This window comes from Xyrauchen texanus, chromosome 32, assembly GCF_025860055.1.
Source record: "Xyrauchen texanus isolate HMW12.3.18 chromosome 32, RBS_HiC_50CHRs, whole genome shotgun sequence".
NCBI classification, from domain to species: Eukaryota; Metazoa; Chordata; class Actinopteri; order Cypriniformes; family Catostomidae; genus Xyrauchen; species Xyrauchen texanus.
In genome coordinates this window covers 31,333,773-31,361,142 of record NC_068307.1, presented here as the reverse complement: position 1 = coordinate 31,361,142, position 27,370 = coordinate 31,333,773, and the positions used below count along the sequence as shown (strand labels likewise).

At 37.1% G+C, this 27,370-nt stretch overlaps 3 protein-coding genes across 6 annotated transcripts in view; 1 reads left to right on the top strand and 2 right to left on the bottom strand.

The window, feature by feature from the left end:
* The window catches only part of LOC127625859 (echinoderm microtubule-associated protein-like 6), a 63,892-nt gene extending 57,091 nt beyond the window's left edge, over window positions 1-6,801 (bottom strand). For all 3 annotated transcript variants that reach the window (XM_052101275.1, XM_052101277.1, XM_052101276.1), the window contains exon 1: window positions 6,605-6,801. In XM_052101275.1, the coding sequence (XP_051957235.1) occupies window positions 6,605-6,801 (197 nt within the window). The remainder of the gene's footprint in view (window positions 1-6,604) is intronic.
* LOC127625863 (tudor domain-containing protein 3-like) overlaps window positions 1-27,370 on the top strand; it is a 636,076-nt gene that overhangs the window by 151,744 nt on the left and 456,962 nt on the right. The window lies entirely within an intron of this gene.
* LOC127625858 (spectrin beta chain, non-erythrocytic 1-like) overlaps window positions 12,792-27,370 on the bottom strand; it is a 108,285-nt gene continuing 93,706 nt past the window's right edge. For both annotated transcript variants that reach the window (XM_052101272.1, XM_052101274.1), the window contains 8 exons: window positions 25,597-25,681; window positions 25,005-25,201; window positions 22,976-23,079; window positions 20,935-20,989; window positions 17,295-17,503; window positions 16,888-17,061; window positions 16,753-16,795; window positions 12,792-13,990 (listed from right to left, as the gene is read on the bottom strand). In XM_052101272.1, coding sequence (XP_051957232.1) covers window positions 13,760-13,990; window positions 16,753-16,795; window positions 16,888-17,061; window positions 17,295-17,503; window positions 20,935-20,989; window positions 22,976-23,079; window positions 25,005-25,201; window positions 25,597-25,681 — 1,098 coding nt within the window. In that variant the 3' untranslated portion in view covers window positions 12,792-13,759. The remainder of the gene's footprint in view (window positions 13,991-16,752; window positions 16,796-16,887; window positions 17,062-17,294; window positions 17,504-20,934; window positions 20,990-22,975; window positions 23,080-25,004; window positions 25,202-25,596; window positions 25,682-27,370) is intronic.

The window sequence follows — 27,370 nt, the reverse complement described above, 5'->3', positions numbered from 1 at the left end:
TGAGGTTATTCAACTCCGACACCGAAGGAGATGACTTCAGTGGTCTCAGTGCACAGGACGAGGAAGATTGTGACCAATGACTTTCTTGGTAGGCTACTGTTTACTGCAAATGTTTTATTACAAGCCGTGTGTGGCAGCGGGGGCGTGTTCAAGCGCCCGTCCGGGAGAGAAAAGCTGTAAGGGCGCTTACACCTGCGCTAAATTATATCTAACACCGGTGTCTAATTTCAAGTGCCCTGCTTCACGTCTCCTTCTTGGGAAAACTGTCACACGGGCACCAGTGTGACAGTTTTCAGCAGGGCACTTGACGTTCCAGGTAAGGCTTTTAATGGCCACAGCAATGTTTACAATCAATTTTATAAAGTTTCTCAATTCTTCTATGCGCCAACACTAGACTGACGTGTGTCACTCTCTCAGCTCTGTGGCTGCTGCCTTTTTATGCCGCTCTCCCCATGTTTACTGAAATTAGACACGGTGTTAGACATAATTTAGCTCAGGTGTAAGCGCCCTTACCGCTTTTCTCTCCGGATGGACGCTTGACCACGACCCGCTGCCACAATCGTGTTTCGTTAAAGCCTATTTATTTTTGTTACAAGCCGTGTTTCGTTAAAGCCTGAGTAAAGTTCATTTGTTTCAATGTACCGGTAGGCACCTGCGGCTTATTTATGTTCAAAATAATATTTTATTTAAAAATCAGTGGGTGCGGCTTATATTCAGGTGCGCTCAATAGTCTGGAAATTACAGTAATTCATTCATAATTTTGAAGAGTGCCTCCGCAACACAATCTGCCAAGATGTTGCGGCAATGCACTACTTCTGGATATCGCATTGTGTATTAGACCAGGACTAATGCAAAGCGATGTCCGCGTGCTGACCGTTATAATAGCCTGATGAGGTCCATGCCAATTCTTTTGACAGGGGCCCAAATCAGTGTTAGAGGAATGGTGCTTTTGGGTTGGCCGGTGGATTTACCGGTTAACATTTACGGCAAGTTGCACACCACCTACGAACATCCCCGCGAATGCCCGGCCAGTAGAACTGGGCCATGAATCGGTTTAGTGTTTTATCTTGCCATAAGTGGCCTGCCATTGGATTATGATGAGTGCCAGGTATAACATTTCCCGACGGCTTTTAGGACCAACAACTGGGTTGTATCTTCCTTTGTCTGAGTGTCCTATATCACCCAATACAATTGGTCTTTTATAGCTGTGAAATACGGGTATGAGAGAGTAACCACCGGTGGAAGTTGTTGCCCATTGATTACTCTCAATTGGTCGAAGGGGTGCTTAAGGTTTCGTCCTAATGGGTACCCAAGATTAGTGATGGGTGAGGCAGGGACTAACCGCAGCCTCAATACTATGCTTTTGTCCCAAGATAGAATTGTGACAGCCACTAAAGGGTATTCATGCACATCCCCATGTACACACCGTACTCTCAACCTCCATGTTGCATCGAAAGCCTCGTCTTGAACCAAGCATAGGTGTATAGAGATTTGATTACATCCTGAATCCACCAAGGCTTGGTTTGTAACCCCTTGAATACTCACTGGTATCCGGTACATCCCTGCTCGATCGAGGGCAGCCTGTGGCACATCAGGGACACGAATCAATGCCCTTACCTACATTGCCTGTCATTGGTCCTGAAAATGTCTGGGTTCCGCACAGCGCCAACAGACTGGCCCAGGATTTCCCCCCGCACCCCTGGCAGCAGAGTCACTAACCTGTGGGGAAGGCGAGAGAGAGAGCGAGAGAGAGAGGAAACCGGCAGGTTAAGGAAAATCCATGAATGTGGTGCCAGTTTTGGCAGATTTCTGCCCCGTTTACAGGGGGGAGGGTGAGAGGAGTAAAGATAAAGCGAGAGCAAAGGGCTCGCCAGCCCCCGGATAAGCCGCCAAATGGTCCTCATTCAGCAGGATTGCCACTGTTAGCGACGCCGGAAGGTGGCATTGGACCCATATTGTCATTCCTTTCAGTAACTGGTCGAGGAACTGCTCCAGTACCACAAGGTCGATGACAGCTTCGGCGTCGCGATCCTCTGCCAGCAGCCACTCAGACATTTTTTCCTCAATTTCAATGTGTTTACCTTTTTTCCTGTAGTCCAATTTATAGCACGTTACGTGGACAACTTCCGAGATGCTGGTTTTGGTACCGAGGAAACCAAGAAGTAACCCTGTTCACATAAACAATGGTAAGCATAATTCAATGGTTGCTTTGTCAGTCTAAAATAACATTTTGGCTCCATGGACGGATAAGTTTAGAGTTGTGGTTTGGGTTAGGGAATAGAATAAATTAAATATATATTCCTGTTGACTGTATTACATCATTTACAACTAAAAATACAACTCTCTTTTGGCCCCCACTCTGTGGATATTTCACCCAGAAACTGGAGCTCACATGGGCTCATGTATTCAACAATACTTCCAGCTTCAACCACTGGGGGCAGTGATTTGAATTTCGGTAAACACAAACTGATTTCAGAGTTCACAGTGAGATCAAATACCTTTTGAGCAACTCTAAGTTCATAAGATTTAGATCTTTAGTGTAATGAAAAGCATTTTATACCCCTGTACCTTCAGCATCATGAATTTCACCATAGTACTTTTAATAGCAAAGTTCCCCTCAGGCAGTTAAATGAACTGGATTATATACACACGCCATGACCATTGTGTGTGTGTGTGTGTGTGTGTGTGTGTGTGTGTGTGTGTGTGTGTGTGTGTGTGTGTGTGTGAGCGTGTTTGGGTGGTGTATGAGGAATTTTTTTTTAGGTTACGAAAGGAATTACAAGGGAATTAAACATTTCTAGTGTCCCCATAATTCAAATCACTTAAAAAAAAACATACTAAGCAATGTTTTATTGAAAATTCAAAAATGCTGAAAGTTTTTTGTGTGGGTTAGGTTTACGGGTAGGGTTAGGGGATATAATCTATAGTTTGTACAGTATAAAAATCATTATGTCTATGGAGAGTCCTCATAAGGATAGCTGCACCAACGTGTGTGTGTGTGTGTGTGTGTGTGCGTGCGTACGTGAGTGTGTGTGTGCGTACGTGAGTGTGTGTGTGTGTGTGTGTGTGTGTGTGTATGTGTGTGTATGTTCTAATACAAGCCAACACGCTATGTGGGAACAGCAGAAGTTTCCATAAACAATGTTTCCTGGACTAAAACACACACACACTTTCCATTTGTTTAGACAAAACCGTTTTTAATGTAACATTACAGTGAAACCTGGACACTTTTCATGAATTAATAAATCCACCAACCGTGTTGTCAGCCTAAAGGGGTGGACACATGACAATTCAAGCCTGTGAAATGACTTCAAACTTCAGACATGAGACGTTATAAGGGCCAGAAGGCCCAATCGTGTATAAAGTAAGAACATGCATGCGCATTAGCTGGACCAGCCTGGAAATTTTAATTGTTTTATGTTTTTAGTATTAGACCAATTCCATGACTGACATTTTTTATTGTGAATGGTGTGGCAACGCATCATTAATTTGACATTAATTGTATCGTATAGTCTATCAAAAGAGGTGGGATCACCAAACCGCCAGCAAAGACATACAGAGCCCCTAACCCAACCCTTACCCTAACCATGGATAGAAGTGCCACCCCTTTTGGAGTGGGCCCAACCCCCTTCTGGATTAACCCCACCCCCTTCTGAAGTTTTCTCGCCTCCTTTTTACCTAAGTAACCTAAACTACACTCAAGTTTTACAAAGTCCAAATAGGATAGTAAAATCAGAGTGATCTGTCTGGTTGAATGGTTTGTTGAATGTCTGGTGAGATGATAATTAAAGTGAATGGAATCAGATGATAAAAATATCATCCTACCCTCAGGCACAAACGGAACCTGTGTTTTGTGCTTGTCCCAGATGTCTTTTATTTGACAGTTGGGAAAATGGAAATGGGATCCAAACTTTGTTAAATCTGCTTGTGTAGATCTAATCACTAACCTTAAAAAAATCAGCCAGAGCAAACGCAGCTAAATTGACACTTCTATACCACCAGCAGGTGCTTTCCAATCTCTAGAGGCCAGAGGTGTAGTACTTTTGGAAATGTCTACGTTTGCCAGTTTAAAATGCGATTTTATATGCGAACCCTTAACGGGTCCATTCACTGTTCAATTCACTCTTTCGCCATTGCCTCAAACACTAGCATCCTCTTTTACGGGTCTCTGAACAGACTGAGTTCACCTGGAGGCAAGAATAAGGCAGAACGCGGTCATGGCCATTTCCGCATCATATCGGCCCATCTCTCCCTTGAGGAGAATTATTACATAGCTCTGATTAACATGAAAAGATTTTAGATGCTGAAAGTACAGAGTGCTATTCTTCATCTAGGTCATCTTGCAGTCATCTCAAGACAGGAACCATCAAACGCTTTATTCCAAAACCGTGTAATGTCATTTAATTACATCATCTGTGTTTGTCACCATATGAGAGTGCAGGCCTCGACCCCTCTCCTGTTCGAGGGCCGTGATGTGACTTTAAAGCTTGAAAGAATCGATCTGTCTGCGAGTCGACTGTTTGATGACTGATGTGCAGATAGCATCAGGTGTCTCAGTGTGAATCAGATACAAATGACAATACCACTGAGGAACAAAGATTGTCGTAATACTACAATGAAGGATAGAGGAAACATTTTACAATGATGAAACAGACAAACAAACAACCAAGTAACAAACAAACCAATTACCCTTTCAAAAAGGTTGTGGAACCATGATACAGTGATGGTATCTGATAAGGCCCTTTCCCACCAACAGTCCCAGTACTTTTCCCTTAGTAACTTGTATATAGAATTACCACGGTACTACCATTACATAGAAGGCTTTTTCAAAGAATACCATGTCATTACCATAGTACATGCACAAAAAACATAATATCACTATGATACATGTCCAAAAGCATGGTATTACCATAGTACATGTCTAAAAAACATAGCATTACCATGGTATTCCAAGATTCTTAAAAGAATACAATGGTATTACCATAGTACATGTCCGAAATCATGGTATTACCATAGTACATGTCTAAAAAACATAGCATTACCATGGTATTCCAAGATTCTTAAAAGAATACAATGGTATTACCATAGTACATGTCCGAAATCATGGTATTACCATAGTACATGTCCAAAAACATGGTATTACCATGGTACTCCAAGCTACATCAAAAACACCATGGTATTACCATGGAACATGTACAAATAAACATGGTATTACCATAGTACATTTCCAAAAACTTGGTATTATCATGCTACTTCATGTACAACATGTACAAATAATCATGGTATTACCACTGCACCCCAAAGTATTTAAAAAAAATACAATGGTTTTAGCATGGTACATGCCAAGAAAACATAGTTTTAAACATGGTACTCTAAGCTTTTTCAAAAAAAAATACCATGGTTAACTTGGTATTTGTCAAAAATCAGTGTATTACCATGGTACTCCGAGCCACCTCAGAAAAAGTCATGATATTACCATGCTGTGTGCCAAGAAAACATGGTATTACCATGATAAATGCCAAGAAAACTTCGTTTTACCAAGGTAAATGTCAATAAAATATTATATTACTCCAAGTCACTTCAAAAATACAGTGGTTTTACCATAGTACATGTCCGAAATCATGGTATTACCATGGTACATGTCCAAAAACATGATATTACTATGGTACTCCAAGCTATATCAAAAACACCATGTTATTACCATGGAACATGTACAAATAAACATGGTATTTTTCAAAACAAATACCATGGTTAACTTGATATTTGTCAAAAATCAGTGTATTACTATGGTACTCCGAGCCACCTCAGAAAAAGTCATGATATTACCATGCTGTGTGCCAAGAAAACATGGTATTACAATGATACATGTCAAGAAAACATGGTATTACCATGACACATGTCAAGAAAATATTAGATTACCATGGTACTCCAAGATACTTCAAATATCCCATGGTATTACCCTGGTACAAGTCCAAAAACATGGTATTACCATTGTATATGACCAAAGAAACATGGTATTACCATGATGGTTTCTATTCAAAACGTGGTATTACCATAGTACTCCAAGTCCCTTCAAAAATACAATGGTTTTACCATAATACATTTCTAAAAAGCATGGTATTATCATGTTATGGCCATGGTATGTGTCCAAAAACATGGTATTACTATAGTACTCCAAGGTACTTAAATAATTCCATGGTATTAACATGCCCAGAAAGCATGTTATTACCATGGTAATCCAAAGTACTTCAAAGAATACCATGGTATTACCATAGTACATGGTTTTACTGTACAATAGCACAGATAGCACTTGCATATACAGTATATAAGCAGCTGACATAGCTGACATCTCCTTTGATATGACACACTCCATCTAAAACTATATTATACAGCATTATTTCTTTTATAATTAATGTTGAGTTTTATGGCCTCACGTTCATTGAGACTACATAAAATAATTCAAAATGCAGTTCAATACAATTCAATTGTACTTTTTGGTACTTGGAATAAATGAACGAATTAATGTCAATAATTTGGGTCATGAATAAACAAACTATCAAAAACACTCCTGACATTTTCAGAAAGAATATAATGTTCATCTTACCTTATGATGTCATCGTTGTGTCCCAAGTAAAACTTCTGGGTGTGTTCTCTGGTGTTGTAAACCACTCCAACTCCAGCCACGAAATACACAATCTCCTTCCCAGCAGTGTAGTACAGATTATTCCTGCACTGGTGTCCTCTGTATCCATGAATCCACTCCAGCCTCAGCTGACAGTGGGGAGCCGTCTTATCTGCCATGCTGTCTTGCTCTTAGGGTCTCTAATGATCCTAGAATTCACAAATTTGCCATTTAGCTGACTAACAGTACACTTTCTACTGGAATAATCCCTCTGGGGTTAAGTGCCTTGGTCAAGGGCACAATGGTGATGGATCACCCCTTGTAGGGTTGGAACCTACAACCTTGCAGTCACCAGACCAACCCTTTGGCACGGCCACCATCCAATGGCCTCTATAAGTTCATGTATGTACCATGGGCACCATACCTGCAAATACAAGTAGTTCACTGTTGGGTCACCTGTACAGGGAAGGGCGCATGATCATCCCAATGGATTTCATGAAGGAGTCAGACATAAATGATGAGAAAATGTCGATATTCTGAGCCACACTAAAGAGAACCGAACAGCAGCATTCGGTACAGTCAATAGAAGCATAAAATGGTCAGGAATGATCATAAATGTTCCGAACTGAAGAGCTGATTGGGCAATCTCCTAGCCATTGCATCAAGATTTAGATTACACAAGTCAGTGAAGAGCATGGTAAATCTTTGCATGCACGTGAACTAATGATACTACCAGCTGATCTTGGTCCAAATGCATCTCAAATCTGGACACCTTGAGAACATTGAGGTATGAATGTCTTCAAAGGGTTTCAGAGATCGTTCTTCACCAAGGAGACTTTAAACCTCAAAGCCACTAGGGTAATAAGCTGCCCTAAAGGGCAAAAGTCGGTGCGTTTGCCTCCAGAATGTCAGAAAAACTCCAGAATTTCAAAATATCAAGGCGATTGTGGACCGCCTTGCATCGCACCAATGATCAGACCTTCCCCAAAGACGTCTCCACCTTCAACTTTCGCCAGAAGCTCTTGAATTCCCACAGATACTAATAAGCAAACTCCTCCATTCGATCACTGAAGCATCAGCAACCGGGTCTGAAATGCAAAAAAAATCCTCATTTTAAAAGGAGCAACAGAGCCACGGAATCTGATTGAGGTGGATTAATCCTTCCTCCACGAAACCAGCGCAGCGCTGGAAGTTTAAATGCGCTTTGAGTCGATTTATTGGCGTAATATATTGGAGAATATGATTTTTGGTTTCTAGCAACCCGTTCGCCTCGGTTACTACGATGCCTTGTGGCTCGTATCCGAAGATGCCGACGAGCAGAGAAAGAGGTAGCGTGAGATCATCATGGTGGGATTTGTAGTTCTAAACGCTCTCCTATGACGCCTCAGTGAACGGAGACCTCGCGGGGAAATGACTACAAATCCCAAGTGTGCACGGAACTGCGCTGTCCAACGTGCTGAACATACGGGTCTTCAGCCGAGAAAACTCTTACTACATCCCTCTGGGAGCAAACATTTTTTCAACATTGTTTAATTATTTATTACATTAAAATAGTTTTGGCTGCTATAAAAAATATTTTTTTTAAATGATATTATATTAAGATTATAATTAATACGATAGTAAGTATACTTATCATATTTAATATATTTTAAAATAGGAATCAATAATAAAAGAGGTATTATTTTAATATTAGGTATTACGAATATATAACTCTGAGAGCAAAACGATTTTTAATAATTTATTCATTTAAATAAAAAATGTTTTGGGTGCCTATGAAAGTAATTTTATTACTTTAAATATCATGATAATTATATTTATAATTATTATATTAAAAACCAGGGTATTAAGAATCTCTCTCTCTCTCTATGTATATATATATATATTTCAAGCATTTATTTATTTATTTATTACATTAAAAGAGTGTTGGGCGTTTAAAAAATTTATTATATTATAATTGATCATTAAATTATAATACAATATGAATATAATACATAATATTAGATAATACAATAATAAGAAATAATACAATAATAGAATACAATATAATATAAATAAAAATAATAGAGTATTAAGGTATGCAGGTTATTTAAATATAGGAGATATTACACATATATTCATTTAAAAAAGGTATTTCTAATGGTATTTCTCTTTATCTATAAATCTATAAAAATGTATCCATTTATTCTATAAATCATTAAAAATCTGAAACCAATTCAAAGGAATAAAATAAGATCAAACTAGATAACTGAAATTCAGTAAAATAATAATAATATTATTAAGAATAAAAAAAAATCAGAAAATCAGAATATTCAGTAGGATTTTATTTGTTTCTTAGAGAAATCCAAATCAGGTTAGAAATACAATTTGCAAAACATAATACATAACTTTAAATTGCAAGACTAATATATTTTTGCTAATACCTCCTAGAAGAATTAAGGTGACCTCCATATATGCTACTTTTTAAATATAATTATATACTTTTAAAATATTATATTATATAACGATACAATGTGAATAAACTACATGTAGCTATATATATATATATATATATATATATATATATATATATATATAAATGCTTCTTATGTTATGTACCAAATATGACATGTTTTCACACAATATACTTTTGTTCTGTACATATATCCATACATGCCAATGTTTTAAAGAGGACATAATGGGCATTTCTGTGATACCATCAGGAATACATCAGCATTCTTTAAGAAATTATTACTAGTGGATAAAAATGAATGGCAGGTCTCAAGGGTAATAATGATCACCTCTGCAGAGCTGCAAATGTGATAGACTAAGCGCACAAAAGCTGTGTTGAAGACCTCGATAAAAGAGTGGAATTAGTAACCTAAGAGACTGCATGAAGTCAAGCATGTTTCACGTGTGAATGGACATGTCCACGATCACAGGGAGGACATGAGGAAGGGCATTCCCAGCATCCCCCAGTGGAAGGAAATCCCATGATGACTGATGCTGCTTAAGACGGATTCCCGTAATGTAAGAGCTTAGTGCATCTGTCAAGACCTTTAAGTGAATGAATGGTGCATTTCCACAACATTTAAAGAGATAGTGCACCCAAAAATGAACAATGTGTCATAATTTAGTCACCATCATGCTGTTCCAAACATGTTTGACTTTCTGTTAGAGATCAGTATATCATTGTATAACAAAGTTCCTAAATGCAAGGTCTATGTGCAAATGCCCTTAAATGTAATTTTGAGGTTTGAAAACTCATTTCAAACATGTGGAACCACAGTCCACTATTGAATCATGTTCTGCCAAAGAGATATTTTTTGAGTGTATTCACTGCTTTTGATGTCAAAACATAAACAGGTATGCGCAGAACACTAGTGCACATTGGATAAACCGGTAAGATGCGGTAAAGGTGTTTACATGCAACGTGAAATCCAGATAATCTGCAAATATCTATGTATGCCGATTGGTTTTTGGTTAAGCACTTTACGTCTGTGTCTCGATAAAGGAAAACCATTTAAGGCATTTGCATGACCTTATGCTGACGGCAGGGTTGGGAAGGTTACTTTTAAAATGTATTCCACTACAGATTACATAATACATGCTTCCAAATGTAATTGTACTGTAATGTATTCCATTACATTACTCATCATCAGTAATGTCATCAAAATACTTTGGATTACTTTTTCAGCACTGGCAGATTTTTCACTTGTTTTACAGTACTGTAAATCAAAATACACATATAAAAACTACATGCTCTGAAAATCCAAAATATCTTATGCAGTAGGTTCTCTTAAATTATTTATTAAATCCTTTAAAATAATTATTTTGGAGTAATATTTTTGCAGTACATCTTTGCACAAATATCAAAGGTCTTACTAGAGGAAATATGGATAGAATTCAATATAAAAACATAATTGCGACCCGTAACACGTGCATCTAATGGCTACAAATACCATTTTACCTTGACGTAATGCTAAATGTTCACATGGCAGTATACACAAGGAACTATTTCTGATGCTCCAAACTCACAGTGTACACAACAACATCATCTTCTGATCGTTTGTGGATTCTTGTCATACAATTAGGCAGAAAATATAATATCTGTAGCTTTCTATATGATGCTACAAGCTACACTGATTAATACAAATACTCAAAACGTTAAAAATGCACGAACCATTTAGTCTTGTAATCGTGTATTTTTTGGATTTATGTTTCGTCTTTCAGAGTGTTTCTAACTGCATCAGATCCATCTTTTCACTCACAACAGTACGAGTGCACCCTCTGTCTGCTCGTATGAGTGCAACTCATCAGAAGAAAGTGTTTCACCGCTGTTTAAACGCTCCTCAGATCCCTTCATTTAAAAGTAATCTCTTCAGTAACCAAATACTTTTTTATAGTAACGGTATTCTGATTACGAACTCATTTAAATTGTAACTGTAGTGGAATACAGATACTCTGTATTTTGTACACACAAACACACACAAAAACATACACAAACAAGCACACGCACACAAACACCCACACACACACACACACACACACACACACACAGTCACACAAACAAACACACACACACACACAAACATGCACACACTCTCATACACAAAAACACACACACACACACAAGATTTATTTAAAATGGCAGTGAACTTTGTGAAATTACAGCTTATTTTAATAAAATAAAAGTGAAAGTATTGATTACATTGTTTCTGATATTTTAAAATGAGTATTTGCTGATTATAAGCAACTTGTGCTTGATTAAAAGCTTGTACATTATTTTATTGAAAAAGCCCCTTTGAAATCCATTTATCAACAGGCTTTTGAGGACTATCTCTCAATCACCATTACATTACATTCATGCACACCACAACAAACATCACAAGACATTAAGATGAATATATTTGCGGTGCATCTTTCCACTAATATCAAAGGTCTTACTAGACGAAAAAAAAAATCTAACGTGGATTTTCTTGATAGCATTAATTATCAAATATAATGGTAACAGGTGCATCTAATGGCTACAAATAATTTATTTAAAAGTAATCTCTTCAGTAATCAAATACTTTTTTATAGTAACTGTATTCTGATTACTAACTCATTTAAATTGTAACTGTAGTGGAATACAGTTTTTTGTATTTTAAATATGTAATCCCGTTACATGTATTCCGTTACTCCCCAACCTTGGTTGTCGGGCTATCAAGCAAAATCGGTGCATTATCTGTGCGTGTCTAAATGATGCTAAATGCTAGTAATAAAATGCAACCAAACATAGTGGATTGTTAAAAAATAGTTTAAAAAAATTGGTTTATCAGATTAAAAAAGGAAAAATGCTTCACAAATCGTTTATTGTTTGTCAAATCACATTCAAAAGTATTTTGATCTCACTTGGTAAAAGCGAGTCAAATTATGCCTTTATGATACTTTATGATGCTGGTTTTTGTCCTTTTTTGGAGATTGAAAGCACCTCATCCCCATCCACTTTTGTTCTGTGAAAGAGCAGCCTGAACATTTTTCAAAACTTCACCTTCATGTGTTTCCACAGAACAAACAAAAGTCATTTGAGATTGAAAGATCTTTTTCATTTTCCAAATACCCCTTTAATAATTGTACATATGGTTGTGTCCAAATCATGCCCAAGAATAAATGATCAAATTAATACATTTAAATGTTTGATTTGAAAGATTTCTCCATTTCCAATGAACAATTTGAGAAACTACAACCCGTACACAAACCTGCACACAGTCAACCAATCCAACAGAAGAGAGGAAACATAATCATAATGTTTGAAAGCATTTAATGACATCGCACATATTTAACAGAGCTGGGGGGTAAAGTTCTACAGGTGCAGTTTCATACATCGGCACGTCGGGCCAGAGGCTTTTATAGGCGCTCAGGATGCCCGACATCGCAATTTCATTCCTATTATGTTGCTTTTGATTGTGCAGTAAATGAAATTTTCATTACAATAGATACAGTGACGGAGGGATGAGCACTATGTATGTGTAGAGCAGGAGACAGCGGGATGAAGCCAAAACGAGAAAACAAAGAGAAAAGCTAATGCTCAGTGCTATAGCCCACAAGCAAGTAACTGTATTCATATTGTTTATTTGATTTTTTTATTTTTTTTTACTTTTTTGTCAGAGTAACATCATTACCTTTTTACCAGTAAATGTTGCACTGTTCACTTAACATCGATGCTTTAAAGTGTTTATAATACATCTAATTTTTATACTCTGTACTAGAATTATTTGAAACATATATTATGATAAAACCCAAGAGAAATGACAATTAGCAAACTAATAAGGAGAAACAAAAAGAAACAAAAAATATGTCAAATTATTCAGGTTACTCGTCCTTTGTATATAGCACAACATTCTTACAGTTCGTTAAAGTGTTTGGTACGACCCACCTTCATTTAAATCAAATTATACAAGACTACCATGCCTTCAAGCAAACCTTAAACTACTTTCATATTAGCCATTATCTTTTTTTATCAGCTTATAATTGTTAAAAGGCAAATTCGACAAAACTTGGTATAGCTACTTCAGCGAATGGAATTCTGCGATGGTTTTGTTAACGTGGAATTTAATTGTTCCGGAAGCGGAAAATGGAATCCTTTCGAAGCATCACTGTCTTGTTCCCGAACAAAAGAGAGAGAAAGAGAGAGAGCGAGAGAGAGAGAGATTCGTCGCGTCTTCAAGACAGCCTCACAAAATTGAGGAAAATGTTTTTAAATATTCACACCCCTCAAAAATGACACGCAATTACCAAAAACCGAGAAATAGCAAAATTGCGGAATTGTGTGGTAGAATGACTTCAAAATCAATGAAAATAGAAGCGTAAGAATGTAAAAAAACCACATCTGGTCCTTCAACTTCTGGAACTTCAGAATCGGAAAAATTCCCGAAACATGACCCATTGACCCTCATTTATTAATGTATCGATTTTTGCGTTTATGCACAACTTTGGAACCCAATTCGTGAGGTGTCAGGCACAGAGTGTGGCATCTTTATGAGCTTTGCATGCTGGGATATCACTGGAGGTGGGCAGACACAAACAAAAATGACAACGTATAAAGAAACAAAAGGAATTTGTAAAAGGATGACGGAAATGAGCGAATCAAATGTTTTCCGCTGCAGCGGAAACCGCCGTCTACTGCTTCTTCTTGCTGAAGAGACTGAAGCGTTTCTCTTTATCTTTCTCCTTGTCTTTCTCACGCTTGCCGGGGCTGGACTCGGTCGTCAGGGAGACGGTTGCCGGGAGTGTGTGGGCACGGCTGGAGGCGGGAGTGCTCTGGTTGCTAGGCGTGATCTCTGATTTGTCCGAGGATGAAGCGCCGCTGCCAGCGTTCTGGATGGCCTGAATCCAGGTGTTCATCTCCTCCTGAACAAAAATAAGACAAAGTTTTCACGTTTATGAAGTTCAACTGTTAGCGTCTAGATATATTTGAAGTACATCTGTGCAGTAAAAAATGCACAATGTGTATACTGTATATACAGTGGCAAGAAAAAGTATGTGAACCCTTTGGAGTCACAAGTATAGACAAACGCTAACAACACACAAACAATTATAATATTTCATGTCTTTATTGAACACATCCCATTAAACATTAACAGTGCTGTGGAAAAAGTAAGTGAACCCTTGGATTTAATAACTGGTCGATCCTCCTTTGGCAGCAATAACCTCAATCAAGTGTTTCTGGTAGATGCGGATTAGACCTGCGCAACGTTCAGAAGAAATTTTAGACCAATCTTCCACACAGAACTGCTTCAGATCAGACATATTCTTCGAATGTCTGGTGTGAACGGCTTTCTTAAGGTCATTACACAGCATCTCTATTGGGTTAAGGGCTGGGGCTCTGACTGGGCGACTCCAAAAGGAGGATGTTTTAATGTTGGTATGCGGTGCCCTTTTTACATCATACGTAGTTCTGCATGTTCTACCCAAACAATTCAACCATAGTTAAATCAGCCCAAGGTCTCAAGGTGGTCTTTGGCAAACTTCAGGTGTGCAGCAATGCTTTTGTTGGAAAGCATCAGCTTCCTTCGTGATGTCCTGCCATAGACACCATACCTGTTTAATGTTTTACATACAGTAGACTCATGAACAGAGATGTTAACCAGTTCCAATGTTCCAAAGGTTCTTGTTTGCCTCATTGAGCATTCTGTGATGTCTCCTTTGAGTCACCTTGACTGGACGGCCACTTCTAGAGAGAGTACCTATAGTACTAAATCATCTCCATTTATAAACAGTTTGTCTCACTGTGAACAGATGAACATCTAAACTCTTCAAGATAACTTTGTAACGCAGCTTTATGCAAAGCAACAATTGAAATCTCTTTTTTTGCAAGGCAAAGTCCAAGTCAGCAGATGCGTGAATAGCAAACTCAAAATTTTGAGTGTTTTTTATAAGTCAAAATACCTCTAACCCACACTTCCAATCTTGTTTCATTAATTGGACGGCAGGTTTGCCAACTCCTGACTCTAATTTGCTTTTTTTGTGGTTTTTAGCCTAAGGGTTCACTTACTTTTTCCACAGCACTGTCAATGTTTTGGCAGATGCTATTTGCACCGTGGTGCAAATAATGGTATATGCTATTTACACCCCATTGCAAATAGTAGCAGATATTATTTGCACCCCAACCCTGGTGCAAATAATGGTAGATACTAACTGCATCCTGGTGAAAATAGTGTCAAATACTATTTTTACCCATATTTAAATATTAACATACAGTATGGGCATCACTCCAGTGTGTCTATTGTGTTTATTTAGAGTCCCACAGCAGACTACATTAACCTCTACACCTAAACCTAACCTTAGAAACAAATAACCTTGATTATACTACTGTAACCGTGGTATTTTTGTGCATATTCAGTAACCACTAAATTAACCATAGTTACTATATTAGCACCATATTACTGTACTAACAACACCATTGTTAATTGCATTAAAACTATGGTTATGGTTCCTACAGTATTAGTAATACAGTGATACAATGTACACACAAGTGATGCCGATCCACGGTCGCTAGGACAGCACTATACAATCACACACAGTCTCTCTACAACCTACGCCACTGCAGTGACATCTACTGGTGAGTTTTTGGCATATTTGGTGGTGGTGTAGTGGTCTAAGCACATAACTGATAATCTGGTAATCAGAAGGACACTGGTTCAAGCCCCACAGCCACCACCATTGTGTCCTTGAGCAAGGCACTTAACTCCAGGTTGCTCCGGGGGGATTGTCCCTGTAATAATTGCACTGTAAGTCGCTTTGGATAAAAGTGTCTTCCAAATGCATAAATGTAAATATTTCAGTGGTTCCACCAGACTATTGGGGTGCAAATAGCTGGCTTGTGTGTCAGATGCCATTTGCACCGGGGTGCAAGTAGACACTCCGGAATGTTTAATGGGATGTGTTCAATAAAGACATGAAATATTATAATTGTTTGTGTGGTGTTGGCTTAAGCACATTGTGTTTTTCTATACTTGTGACTTTGATGAAGATGAGATCAAAATTTATGACCAATTAATGCAAAAACCAGCTAATTCCAAAGGGTTCACATACTTTTTCTTGACACGTATTTATGTATATGTAAATGGTGTAAATTGTGTATATATTTGCTTATGTTGTGCCATGCCATATAAAAAACATCTCAGCAACATTCTGGAAACGTTAGTTTATGGTTATAAAAATAAAACCTCAATGCAACGTTCTGGGAACATTAGTTTATGGTTATAAAATGTCAACCTAAAAATAAACATTAGAAAACATTCAGTAAAATTAGTTTATGGTTATAAAAAAAAAACCAAAAGGTAATGTTCCTGGAACATTAAAAATGTGTTTGCAAAATAACCAAACAGGAACCATGTGCTAACTTTAGGGAAACGTTTTGTTTGCTGGGGTTCGCAGTGTCAGAAATGAACTTAATTTATTTTTTAATCAAGTAGCAACATTTGGTATTTACCGTTAATAGGGCATATTTTATTTGAAACCATATAAATCACATGCTAGGCTGTATTTTAAACTAGCTGGTCTTTATGTTGTGGTCCTTAAGTTCCACAAGAGGGCGCTGTTACAAAATGTGTGCAAAGAGGGAAAAGTATGATCTAACATTTTCAAACTTATGATAAAAGAAAACTTACATCATCTTTGGCTTGGAACAGATACTCGTTTCCATCGGTAACTCTGTAAAGATGAACAACACGTTCAGATACAAGAGAAACATTCACAGAGGAAATGATGTAGGAGTGAAAACAATGTTCTAGTCTCCTCCTCACCTGAGTTTAAAAACATGCTTTTTCTTCTTGTAGTCGACGGCGACCTCACAGATAGCTTCTTTCAGGCTGATGGGGATCTCGTTGTGGTACGGGATGCCCTGACCGGCATTCTTATTGTCTTTGTAGAAGCCCATCTCGTGATTATTGATCACACAGTACACGTTGTGCCAGGATCTGTGACGAGAGAAGACTCATATAGTGAGATCTTCATTGTAACAAACAAAAACCTGTCTTCTAGAATCTATACAGGAGCATGTGAAATCGATTGCTGATTTATTGATGATATTTAACCAATTCGAGAGGGAAAACAACTCCTAATGCTCCGTAATAAATCCAGATGAATGTCATTTTGTGGTTGTCAAACGGTGATGTTGAGATTTAGCTTTGCCACAAAATATGATCAGTACCTGCTGGACGCCTTCTTGTTGTGGCCCTCCCACTCGTGTTTGCGGTGCAGGAATGCCTCCAGCTGAGCAGGCGGCGAATCTTGACCTTTCCCCGGCAGTGTGGCGGACTGGCTGCCTTTTCTTCGTCTGTCCGTGGATGGTGACGGGATCGGACTCGGCTCCTTTGAGCTCCTCTCTGCCACCCCATTCATTTCACCCTCAACTCCATCCTGAGAACACAAGAGACCATATGTTACACTCGTGACGAGAAATAAATCAGAAATAATTACGCAAACGTCACAAAGAAACACACGATACATTCGGAAAGGACCGTTTCAGAAAACGTTGGGGGAAAATCATTGAGTTGATTCAGAGCCAATGAACACTTAAGACACTCTAGACACTATGACATGAAATCAAATGAAAAAAGTGGATGAAATAGCGATCAATGGGGGAAAACACGCTTAAATATCAATTTAGAGTCAACATAAAATCAAAACTGAGAAATGTATTTTCACAATACACGTAAATGGTCTTATTGTGAAGGATTCATCCTTTGAAAACGTTCATCCACCTCCAAAACGACTTTCCTTTTCCGCTGATGTCACCAAGGACACGTGGGCGATTAGTTTAATGTTAACTAATACCAGGGGGTCTGTGTAGCTCAGCGAGAATTGACACTGACTACCACCGAGAGTCGAGAGTACGAATCCAGGGTGTGCTGAGTGACTCCAGCCAGGTCTGCTAAGCAACGAAATTGGCCCGGTTGCTAGGGAGGGTAGAGTAACATGGGGTAACCTCCTCGTGGTGGTGATTAGTGGTTCTCGCTCTCAATGGGGCGTGTGGTGAGTTGTGTGTGGATCGTGGAGAGTAGCATGAGCCTCCACATGCTGTGAGTCTCCGCGGCGTCATGCACAACAAGTCACATGATAAAATGCGTGGGTTGACGGTCTCAGAAGCGGAGGCAACTGAGACTCGTCCTCCCCCACCCGGATTGAGGCGAGTAACTGCGCCACCATGAGGACCTATTAAGTAGTGGGAACTGGGCATGCCAAATGGGGTAAAAGTTAACTAATACCAAAATAGCTATTCTGGCATTGTTTTAACACATTTGCATGGTATGGAACACCCACATTAACAAAATAAAGTCCTGCCATAAATTTAGTTTTTTCTCCCTCAAAACTATACGTCACATTACAGAACGGAAATGGGTTGCGAATGCCGTTTCATGTTGACTCCAAAGGTAAAAAAAGACAAATAAATCATGCAAGATGGAAAACTATCTACAGCCACTGGCAGTTCATCAGGAAACATCAACCGTGTCTTAAAGAATCAGTTTATTTACTCTTGATTTTCCTGAAGTGATTGAAAGAAATATCATGCTTAAAGCACACAGAATTCACTCCCAAACTACTACTGTACCAAAACACCAGTCTGGCGGCCCAGTCGGGATTATGGCGTCCGGCTCCGCTAAAACGACTTAAATGAAAACTCAAACAAAATCTCTTTAGTCCAACACTGAAATCTTTGGTCAGACCTTGAAAACTCTTAAAAACTGCCATTGAAAGCTGACGTCTGAACAAGGAATACATTTAGATTGGAGCAAGAAATGAAAAGGATAGGTCAGCCCAAATGTGTAATATAGTACACAAGTTGAATGGACTGCTTTTCTAATAATTGATATTGGTATTGGTATAAAATGGTATTATTATGATTGTTCTTTTACTTTTTTACTTTACAGTCCCTGGTCACTAACTGCTTTCAGTGTATAGGAAAGAGCAGCATTAACATTCTGCAAAATGCCTTTTGTGTTTCACTGAAGTCAAACGAGTTTGGAACAACATGAGAGTGAGTAAATAATTGCAGAATTTTCATTCGGATGAACTGTTCCTCAACAAAACACTAAAAAAGACAGAAGCACAGACAATCATGTCACAAGAGGTTATAGACCAACAGAAAAATGTCATTGAACATGTAAACTGTAGAGAAAGAATAAGTTAATTTATTGTTAGTCTATGAAGTCCACAGCGATAACAGAGCTACAGCTGGAACTGGATATGTCATACATCATTTCAGGTCATTATAGGGCACAAAAACTAAATAAAACAACAACAATAACAAATCTTTAGATTCTATTGGACTTTTTTCTCTCAACACAGAACATGTTTCAGTATCACCAGCTCACATCACAAACGTGAGCAAAACAAAACACATTTAAAAAATGGCATATGTTTTGCACCACTTTGTCTAATTAATTAGCCTCGTCTTAAAGGGATAGTTCACACGAAAATGAAAACTCTCATAATTTCCTCACCCTAATGCCATCCCGGATGTGTAGGAAATTTCAGAATAATTCAGCTCTGGAGGTCCATACAATGCAAGTGAAGGGTGACCAAAACTTTGAAGCTCCAAAAAGCACATAAAGGCAGCTTAAAAGTAATCGCTACAACTCCAGTGGTTTAATCCATGTCTTCAGAAGTGATACAATAGGTGTGGTGAGAAAGAGATAAATATTTACATCCTTTATTTACTATAAATTCTCCTCGCTGCCCAGTAGGTGGCGATATGCATGAAGAATATGAATCGCCAAAAATAAAAGAAGAACATTGTGAAAGTGGAGATTGATAGTAAAAAAAGGACTTAAATATTGATCTGTTTCTCACCCACACCTATCAGATCACTTCAGAAGACTTGGGTTAAACCACTGGAGTACTATGGATAACTTTTATGCTGCTTTATGTACTTTTTAAAACTTCAAAAGGTCTGGTCACCATTCACTTGCACTGTATGGACCAATAGAGCTGAAATATTCTTATCAAATCTTCATTTATGTTCAACGGAAGAAAGTAAGTCATACATATCTGGGATAGGATGAGGGCGAGTAAAAGATGAGAGAATTGTCATTTTGGGGTGAACTGTCTCTTTAAATGAATATTCTAGTTTCAATACAAGTAAAGGCATGATGACAATTACTACAGAAAATAATTCTGTGGCTAACTGAATCGTCCTTCAGTTTGGAAAGACAAACAAAAATCACATACAATTCAAGTCTATGGGGCACCGAGACAGACATAAATCACACGTTTTGAAAGAATAGCCACAGTATCATGAGATAAGTGTGACAGATGCTAATCTTGAGTCAAGTTATAGCCAACATGTTAACACCTTTAGTAAGCCAGTAAAACATGGTAACTACTTCGGTAACACAAAACCATTCACTCATTCATCGAGAAAAGTCCCTCCGCGAAAAGAATAATTGTACTCTTTATAGCTCAAACAACAATTTTTTGGAATGAAAGAATACAAGTGCTTTAACAAAAAATGTTTTGCTTTTAAACACTTGCCCCATAGACTTCCATTATAAGTGCTTAGACTGTAGACTGTAGTATGCTTGCTTACTGTAATTCTGATTGTTTTTACAAACTACAGGACAATTTGAAATTATTCAAACTATTATTGTAACTATTTATATTTTGAGTATTTATAAGGCACATTATGTTCAAACAGCACACCTCAGTTATTAAGATACATTGCCATCTTTGGAAAGTACATTATTGAATATCATAAGAAAGCATTATGGGAACTGTTAGTGTCTCTGGCCAGTAGTTCGTGGCATTTGTTGACTAGTGTATTGTGGGTAGGTACATGAGCGGTAACTAACCCGTGGAGAGTCCTGGTCTGATGGAAATCCGTTCTGGGCAATTTGTTCTCCTTCCCTGTGAACAGACAATGAGGATGTACAACAGTTTAAAATCACACACTAAAAACGTAAAAAAATATGTACAAACTATAGTTGTCAATATTAATGCGTTAACACATGCGATTAATTACTAAGTTTAATGCTTTAATTGTTCTTAATCATCATTACATTTCAACGTCATTACACTGACGTACACGCCAAAACAGACAAACAGAAGTGCTTCCCTGTCAGTGATAAAATGATTGGAAAATGTCATTTAATGCTATTTGATGTACAAAACAAGCCCAGATGGGACTTGTGATAGAAGCAGTGCTGGACTGGTAATCTGGCATGCCGGGCCGACGCACTTTGGGGCTGATCAGCGGTGGATTGGCCATCGGGAGAGCTGAGCGGGTCAGTGGGTCGGCCGCAAATTGTGCCGAATGGGCCGTGATAAGCTAAAATGAGCCGCCGCGTTATGCATAACGGACAACAAAATGGCGCTGCGACATGCAGAAAAGGACAACGAACCACTCAACAAGTTTTGGGCCAGTTGCCATGTAAAATCCCGGGCAGAATTATCTTCCCAGTCCAGCCCTGGATAGAAGTCAAGTATTTTTCAGCCTTTATAAGGCACATTTTAATTACCACAGATCCACATTAAGTCTTAACGATCACCAAATCACAGAATGAGACGTTTTTGTCTGCAAGCGTTTTTCATCTGGAGTTAAAAGCGGTGATTGCCGCTGGCGTTTACGACCTGACACGAATCATGAACGCAGCTTCATGATTGCTGTAACAAAGTGGATAGCCATTATGAGATTATTAGTGAGATTATTCGAATTCTCATGTCAGTTTGGAAATCTACTAAAAGTAGAGTCAATAAATAATGCATGAAATTTTAAAATTTTGAGTACATATTAAGTAAATAGCAATTATTTTTTGAATTTCAGCATATATGTATATTTTATTTACAATCATGAAATTGTATTATATATATATATATATATATATATATATATATATATATATATATATATATATATATATATACCTAAAGCAAAACTCACAAGATAATAAGACTTTTTTTGAGAATGTATCCTGAATATCTTGTTTTTAGAAATAATACCAAGAGCATTTTCTCATTTCATTGAAATATTTTTTTCCACTTCTTTTAAGTATGAATCTCATGAAATGCATTTTTTTTATTTATTTGTAAATTAATTTATTATGTTTATTTATAATATTTTTAATTTCCACAATTTATAATTAATTAATTAATTACAAATATAATTAATTCTAATTAATCTCAAATTACTCAAAATTAAATGATTAAATACATTTTAAAATATTTAAATAAAAAATGAAACCATGAATATATTAATTAAAATGACTAAATGTTCACTATATTTTATTTGAGCATTATTTTGGAAAAATGTTTCATTTAAACATGAAAAAAAAAAAGATCAGCAACCAGTTATCAGCAACATTCATTTAACCCCCCATTTTTAACTATTTCATTATGCATCTACTAATTTAGTTAAATATTGAAATAATTATTTAATATTTCATCTTCAGTAATTTGGCCCTTCATATATTGCACTAAGCATCGTAAATAAAGACAAATTAATTTTTTGCAGCATTTATTAATTTTGGTTTATGTTAATTTATCAAAATACTATTGTTTTTCATTTGTTCATAATACATGAATGAAGATGAATACATTCTGTAAAAGTGTTGTACATTGTTAGGTCATGTTTTACATTAACTGATGTTAACAAATATAACGTTATTGTAAGCTATTATTCTTATCTAGCAGCTATTTTATTAACAAAGAAATAATTTCTATATTTTTAGAAGTGTTTCTGATTCAATATTCAAATCAGAAACACAGAGTTAATTTTAACATTCATTTAGAAAATTAAAGTACCTTAAAACATCGTAATGCATATGTAGGACGTGTACAGATTTTTCTACGCAACATCTAAACATCTGTTCTGTAATGTGTGTGTTGAGTGTTTACCTCTGCTGCGCCTCTGCGTCTTGAGCCTGCACGGGCTCCGGCTCCGGGGGGTTCCTCCTCCTCTCTTCCTCCTCTTGCTGTCTTCTCACTTCCAATAACTCCAACTGACAGAAGCAACAGAGAAGTTCATCAAACACGGATCTCATTGTGAGACACACACAAGCTTCTCATTATTTTCATAAACTTCTACATATGATTCAGGACGGGTGTGCGAGAGTTTCAGCCACTGTTGCAATATCACTATAACGTAAATTTGTTGATCAAGTAAATGTGATTATACTTTGCAAATATTAACATTTGATTTTCTTTATGTCACCAAAGTAAAGTTACCAAGTCTGCTAACACAGGTCAGGTTTTGCTGGAATTGCAAGAATGATTTGTGATAGTCATGACGGCATCAGTCAGAATGGATTGACAAAATCACTATATGTCATTATTTTCCATTTTGTAGATTTATAATTGAATATCTGTCATAGAGTTCAATTATAGATAGGCCTATATATTTTCAGCCATTATTGCCAGTTAAAAACTTAATACATTTTTACTTCTAAAATATCATTTTACTTCTATTTGTTATACAGTACACATGTATATATAACAAAAATGTCTTGTTTAAACATTTCTCACATTTTCAATAATTTCATCAATAATAATGTTCAACATCACATGAAACTTATGTCATTTTTGTCATGAAATTCTCACCACGTGTCATTTCAGCACATCTCAAATTCTATATTGTGATTAACCTCGTGCGACCCCACGTCCACATGAGAGTACGATGTATTTTGGCTTCGCTATACGTAACACGTGATTTCAATAAATTTAAACAGACTGAATACGGTTCACAAGACTCTCTACACTGTCATTTAAGTGTTCAACTTCTGTCATGTGACACAACAGCAAGGTGTCGATTTCCGTGAAGGGCTTCTACGGGTGCAGAACCAACAAAAGCACCTCTCGTAAGAAATATCTTAGTTTTTTTTTTATTGAAACCTGTTTGGGTGTAAAAAGTAGTGTCTCTAGTTTCTTTTGATGTGCCGCTTTAAAAATTTCCTTAATTTTTCACGTGTCAGCGAGCTGATAATCATGATGTCCACACATGTGGATTTTGAGACATTATTCTGTCAAAAGTTGAAAAACATGTTAACACATCTGTGGGTCATTTCGCTTCATTTTAATATAAATTTTGTTATATTTTATTGTACTATCACTGTACAATATGGTTCTATTCATTAACATTAGTAAATGCATGCACATATATTTACTGTACATTATCACTCAGTATCAATAAGTTCTTCTGAAAACTGGAAAATGTTGCTTTCAGAGGCTTTATATGGAGTTAGGATGAAAATAAGTTGCATTTCAAACTGTTTTGAGACCTGTGAAGACAGACAGCACACTGGAGGTTAAGTCATTCACTAAAAAGGAAGCAAGGGAGCATCTTATAGCTCTCTATGCAGTTAAGTGCGTTCAATCCAAACTTCCTATTTAAAGGTCAGTTTCAGCTGCAGATGATGTTTGGATCACTCAACATGTTTGACACACATGGGACGATGATGATCAGTACACAAATTCACAATTTATTATGTGTAATAATTAAATTTTAACATGGTTGGCTGTGATTGGATGATGCTGGACAGTACTTTACATCAGAAATTTGCATAATTAATCCAGATTCAATGTAATACCTCAAAAACATGAATAACCAACACTTCTGGAAACATAAACTATTTGATGTAAAAATCGAGACTTTCTATAGCTTAGCGTTATTTAAAATTTCACAACTTGTCCTGCTGTCCACCTATGTGGACATCGATGTTTAGGAAATCTATTTGCTCTAGAAACAAAATTATTTATTAGGTGCTAATAGCTACAAATCAAAAAAGGAAATGGAAAATGCACACAGCAGTCACACTACAACACATACACATTTTTACTTAATCTGGTCTGACTGGGTGAGCAAAAAAACACTTCATTGTTTTGTGTTTCTATGATTTGTTCATATAAGCACGGTTTGTCTCTCTCTTACCGTAGTAAGTCGCTCCAGTGCTGAAAAGCGTTCCTCCCAGGTTGCGGCTGATTTCTCGAACGCTTCGTGTCGTTTGATCAGTTTCTCCACCTCGTCTACACTCTGTCCCAACTCTCTGCTCGACAGGTACGGCTCCTGTCCCAATAACCACGCCTCCGCCACCCCCGCATCCCGTCCAAACTGGTGCACTTCCAAAACTACATTCACAAACACAAGGTAAAAAAAGGAGAAGTGAGTGTCAAAATTTTCATCAAAGCTGCCCACATCCTTTTTCAACTTCCCATTAAAAAGCCACATATAAGTGTATCAGTAGTTAATATGCACCATGGGAAGAGATACTCTGACATAAACAAGCTCCAATAGAGTGACGCCAACTGCTTAAAAACATTGTAAAAGCTACTTTGGAAATTGGAACACATCAACTGGACAAACTGTTAAAGCTTCATTAAAAAGTGCTACATTTAGAGTTTCTCCATAATGAACCAGTTATATATAAACAAACATAAACACAACTTCTAATAACAATGTCAACAATCCATGGATGGCTCATTAGAAACCTCAGAACTGTTGTCATGAAAACAAACACTCATACTTAGTCTTAGCCACTCCCATCTGTCCTCCCACTTGTCAATCATATCTTTCCTCTTGTCTGTCAACTGCAGCAACTTTTCTTTAATCTGTGGGAAAAGCAAAGACATGATTTGAGAGAGAGACAATGTAAATTTGTCTAAATATGCTCTGATAATCAATGCAGCAATGCATGCTAATAATATTAATGAATAGGGCTGAACAATACATTGGATATTTATGATACTATAAATTTTCTACGATTTTGGAGCCCGATTTAAAATGAAAAAACATTGTGAGTATCGCAAATGATCATGATAAAAGTCCCTTTCAAGGCAAGTCAGTCCACTCTGCGGACATCTTTAAACACTCCCGAGCAGCTATTTTCTATGTAAACAAGAGGAATAAAAGTACAGCTCCTATTGACTTGAATGGGGAAAGAATGAAATCTCCAAAACGGTTGGTCAAGATTACGATAAGAGAACATATTTCAAATCAGCAGCAAAATCTGAAAACTATGGTGGGACTTCCTTTTCTACATCTGCCATTTTTCGCGTTCCAAATTCTCCAATTCATTTTAAGTGGTCTGTCTCGGGCTAAAAAGTCTTGATGCATATATTATTTGGCTATTAAGTTCCCTAAAGACTGTTTAAAACTAGTTTTATACTTTAAAAATTACTGTTAAATTTGATCAGTTTCATTAATTTCCGTAAGTCAGTGTTTCAAACTTTGTGTTTCAACGTATCGGTTCAACACACCAATTCAGTAATTTGTTTGCGTAATTTCTTATGTTTGATGTCCCTGTGTGGCATTTAACATTTTAAAATGTGTAATAAAAAAAAGGCATCCATTAAGTTATTTCAGAGCAAATACATAAGTATTAAGATTAGTTGTCAACCGATATAGGTTTTTCCATGGTACCGATATCTAGCGAGCAGGATGGCCGATACCCGATACAATTTAACAACAGCAAATCAGATGTACACACAATTTCTAAAGTGAAACAAAGATTCAGAAACAGTTTACTATCCTTTGACAAATCTTGAAATTGACTGGGAATGGGAATGCTAACATTTCTGTAATCGGCCGATACCGGTTATTGCAAATGGGTCAAATATCGGCCGATATATCAGTCTAGGGCGATTCCAGCATTACGGACGTGACATTTGCAGGGAAAAATTCAAATCAGATATAAAGTACTCATGACCAGTATATTGAACAATTTGAATGAATAATTATAGATACCTGCAGATCAAGAAACATTCAATCTAAAAGTTTTCTTTCACTTTAAATCGAGAAATAAACTTAGAGAAGTGACTAAAATAGGTTTTTGGGAGACCGCTCACTATGTAAAAACTCTGTGAATTAAAAATCACAGTGCAGAAATAATAATGGTCACATAATTTAGGAGGGTTGGCACTCCTAAGAACATGTAATATAAAAATGTTATTCATCGTTGTTTTCACAAAAAATTGGGGAAAAAAACATTGTTGCGGACATGACCGCTGTGAAAGCAGCACTTACATGACGAGGGGAAAACCATCCAAAATGATGAAACTTGTAGAATTTGATCTTTGAGACATCTGCATATCCATCAAGTCTGGATAATAGATTGTAATAAGACTGAAATTGCAATATGGCATGAATTCTAAACCACAACATGTGGCATAATAAAGTCTGCACTGACCACTTCGGACAGCGCTGTGCGAGCGGTTCCCTGGCTATATTAGATTATGTTCATATTATCATATTACCATTCAAATCGCAAAGTTTGTCAATACGGTCCCTTCCCAAATACT